Below are 3,490 nucleotides of genomic sequence, written 5' to 3'. Positions count from 1 at the left end.
GGGTGCCCAGTGCCCGTCAGTCAGGGTGCCCGCTTCGCTGCAGGAGGTCGATGCCCAGACAGTGCGTGAGGTCTGCTCCAAGTACTTCTATGACCAGTGCCCCGCGGTGGCTGCAGTGGGTGAGTCACCTGCCCGCCTGCTCTCTGTCCTCCCTGGGCCCTTCCTGCGCCCCCCACCCCCACCCCAGCTTGCACTGGGAGCAGCCAGAGGCCCCGAGAGGCTCTGCCCATAGTCTGGCTGCCAGGGAGTTCTTGCTCAGAAAACCTGTCCCAGCAACTCCCTGCCTCCCTGCCAAGGTGCCTCCATCAGTGCCCGACACCCACCAGGTAACGGACACCGCGGGGTGGGGCTCGGAGCCGAGCGTGAAGGGACAGGCTCGGCGCCCCGGGATGTTCTCCCCTCTTCCCCCAGAGCCTGCCTGTGCCGCTCTGGGCAGCCCCGAACTGGGTGCGGCGCAGGGCCAGGTGTCCCTGTACCAGCCAGGCGCCCGCCCTGACACCGCCCATCCCTACAGGCCCCATCGAGCAGCTCCCCGACTACAACCGGACCCGCAGCGGCATGTTCTGGCTGCGCTTCTAGGCAGGAAGCCTGTCGGCAGGAGGGCGGCCGGCGCCCGGGCCCCCACCAGGAACATGCCGCCTCAGCTCCTCAGTCCTTGCCACACCAATAAAACCCTGCTGAGAGCTGCGTGTGTCTGGCTTTGCATGGGGTCCACTGGGCAGCGGCGGGGGGCCTTCCGCCTCCCCACAGGCTGCGTGTCCCCAGCGGGGGGCCAGCGTGCGCTGGAAGCCTTTGCTGCCTCAGGCAGATGAGGCCAGATGTTCCCACTTAGCCACGTGGGGTGCTCCTGGCCAGAATGTCCGGCGTGAGCAGGGCGTCCACAGCAACTGCACACCCAGCCTCTGCCCTGAGGGAGGCCCCCGGGACTCGGGTGCCCAGGCGGAAGCCCCTGCCGTCACCCTCTGGTGCCTGGTCCCCGGATGGACCAAGAGGGGCCGAGGGCTCCCTGACGAGCCACCTTCGTGTTTACTCTGGATTCTGGGAGGAGGGTAGCCTGGGGCGTCGTGTCCCCATTTGGTTCGTAGCTGCTGCCTGGACAGGCAGGGCAGCAACTCCTCTGCCTCCTGCTCGCTCGCTTGCTCGCGCTGACTCAGGCTCCAAGAATAGCCTGAGCCCAGGACCTGAGCCCCCTCCCTGCCTCGGTCTCCCAGGCAAGTCCTGAGCTGCTACCCAAGGTCCCCTCCCCGTCTTCCTGAGGCTCTGGCTCTAGGCCCCTTGCCCCCATGGGCCCAATGCAAGCAGATAGGGAAGGCCCTCTTCCTGCGGTCGGGTCCCCTGGAGCCTGGGGGCGGGGGGGTGGGGGTGGGAGTGAGGGGCCGAGTCTCCGAGGAAGGTGTTGCTGGGAGTTGTGAGCAGGTCCTGGGTCGGGATTGCTGAGGACGGTTCAGCTCCGGCCTCACAGCAGCCAGAGCAGCCCTTGAATCCCTCCCGCTGTCGGGTGGCAAGTAACATCAGGTCAGGTGCTTCTAGAACTCGGGCCGGGGGACTCAGATCCCCCCACGTTGGGGCCACAGGAGCAGCGAGCACTGCGAAGCCTGGCCAGCCCCTGTGCTCACAGCGGCAGCTCACCAGGCCTCGTTGGAGCTCCTGAGGGATGAACTGCTTTCTAAACCCAGGCCAGGGCCAGGAAGGACATGTCCGGGGGAGGGGGAGGTCAGAGCTCAAGGCCCCGCTGCCCTGAGGGAGGCCTGCCTGGAGGCGGCAGCCAGAGGCCCAGAGGACCACACTTGCGCTCTTGAGGCTCCCAGGAGCTCCCGACAGGCCCTCGGCCTTAGCCTTGCTCCTGCCGCCCAGCAGCCTCTTCAGCACCCTTTGACCCCTCACAGCAGGGGCCTGCCTTTCTTTTGGGGCCCCTTAAGGTTCCGGTGAGGTTTGCCAGCTGGGCCTGTCTCCCCTAAAGGCTCACCCACACTGGTGTCCATACTGTATGTGCCAGTGCCTCCTGCTCTCCTCCACCTCTGAGCAAGGGAAGGGGAGGTCTGGGGCAGGGGCTGCCTCTAACAGGAGCATGTCTGGGCCCGGCCGGCGGGGCTCAGGGGTTGAGCGGCGGCCTATGAGCCAGGAGGTCACGGTTTGGTTCCCGATCAGGGCACAGGCCCGGGTTGCGGGCTCCATCCCCAGTGTGGGGCGTGCAGGAGGCAGCCGACCCATGATTCTCTCTCATCGTTGATGTTTCTCTTTCTCCCTCTGAAATCAATAAAAATATATTTTTAAAAAATGACAAGGCAAGACTTGTCTGGTTCTTTGCTACCCTCACCTGTAGGTCAGTTTCAAGGGGGGAGGTCCTGGCAGTTTTGGGGAAAGGTTTGGGCCCTGTGGGTCAGGTCACTGCATCCCAGGAGAGCTGGGGGGGCCAGCGCTGAGGTGGCCTCTGCCTTCTGGGTGACAGGACGAGGCAGCGGGGACACAGCTGTCCCCGGAGCCGCAGGCCTGGAGGGGTCCAGGGAGACAAGCTCAGCACGGGCCACCCCAGCTCTCCCCGCAGCCTGTGGGTCCCCACTCGGCAGGGCCGGGCACGCTGGGAGGGCTGGGTGGCCGCGGCGAGTGTAGATGTACTTCTGGGCTTCCAGAACGATCCGGGCTGACAGGGAAATGGAGGAGAGACTGGGGCACCCTCTGCCTCCAGTGAACATGCACGTAGTCACCTCAGGACAGTGGCCCTGACCTGGGGGGACTGGGGCCCTGACCAGTCACAGAAGCCAGTGCGGGGAGACAAGTGGGAGGTTCGGGGGAGGGTGGGCGGGCAGGGGTGGTTAGGAAGGGGGAGCAATGGGTGGACGCAAGGGCTGGAGGGGAGCCCAGGTGACCTCGGCCTGGGGGGACGGTGGGAGGAAGCCGGCTTCCAGGTGTCAGGCCAGGAGGAGGCGGTAGGCGGGGGTCTGGCCTGAGGCAGGACGGGGCGCACAGGCAGGAGGGTGCATTCCTGAGGAAGGAGCTGTCCCTGTGGGTGGTCCCTGCAGGCACAGCTGGATGGCATCTGTCTGGGCCGGTGCCGGCATCACGGGACGCGGGGCGCGGGGACGGACACGTATGCAGAAGCTGACCGATCCTCTCCTGCCCTCCCCCCCCCAACACACACACAAGGGGGAGGGCGTGCCCTGGGGGCAGTGTGCTGTGCTCTCCCTGGGGTCAGCTCCGAGCCCTCATTTGGGGGGCTGCTCTGCTTGTCAGGGGGATGGGGTGCGGCACAGGCGGCCCGCCCCACCCCACAGGACGGAGGGGCTGAATCACGGAGCGGCCGTCTGGCCCCCGGTGGGGCGGGGGTGAGTCATTCTGCCTCCAGCCCCCAGGAGCCTGGGAACGACCCCAGTCCCCTCGCTCTCACGTGTGAGCTGCAGCCGCCACCACATCCACCCCAGGGGGCCGGCGGGGCCCCTCCGCCGTCCGTGGAGAAACTTGCGGGGAGTCCCAGGAGCCTCGGGACGTGGGG

The 3,490-nt window shown here is 66.8% G+C and overlaps 2 protein-coding genes across 2 annotated transcripts in view; both read left to right on the top strand.

Annotated features, from left to right (window-relative positions):
• The window catches only part of LOC102238662 (cytochrome b-c1 complex subunit 1, mitochondrial), a gene marked incomplete at its 5' end in the record, with an annotated part of 19,257 nt that extends 18,570 nt beyond the window's left edge, over window positions 1-687 (top strand). Inside the window, 2 exons of the mRNA XM_005865344.2 lie at window positions 44-119; window positions 515-687. Of these exons, the coding sequence (XP_005865406.2) occupies window positions 44-119; window positions 515-579 (141 nt within the window). The remainder of the gene's footprint in view (window positions 1-43; window positions 120-514) is intronic.
• Window positions 688-2,829: 2,142 nt separating this feature from the next.
• COL7A1 (collagen, type VII, alpha 1) overlaps window positions 2,830-3,490 on the top strand; it is a 48,956-nt gene continuing 48,295 nt past the window's right edge. The window contains 2 exon segments of the mRNA XM_014538979.1: window positions 2,830-2,862; window positions 3,021-3,088. Coding sequence (XP_014394465.1) covers window positions 2,830-2,862; window positions 3,021-3,088 — 101 coding nt within the window.

Source organism: Myotis brandtii, unplaced genomic scaffold (assembly GCF_000412655.1).
Source record: "Myotis brandtii unplaced genomic scaffold, ASM41265v1 scaffold207, whole genome shotgun sequence".
NCBI lineage: Eukaryota > Metazoa > Chordata > Mammalia > Chiroptera > Vespertilionidae > Myotis > Myotis brandtii.
The sequence above is the reverse complement of the archived record's forward strand: the minus strand, read 5'-3'. Positions and strand labels throughout refer to the sequence as shown.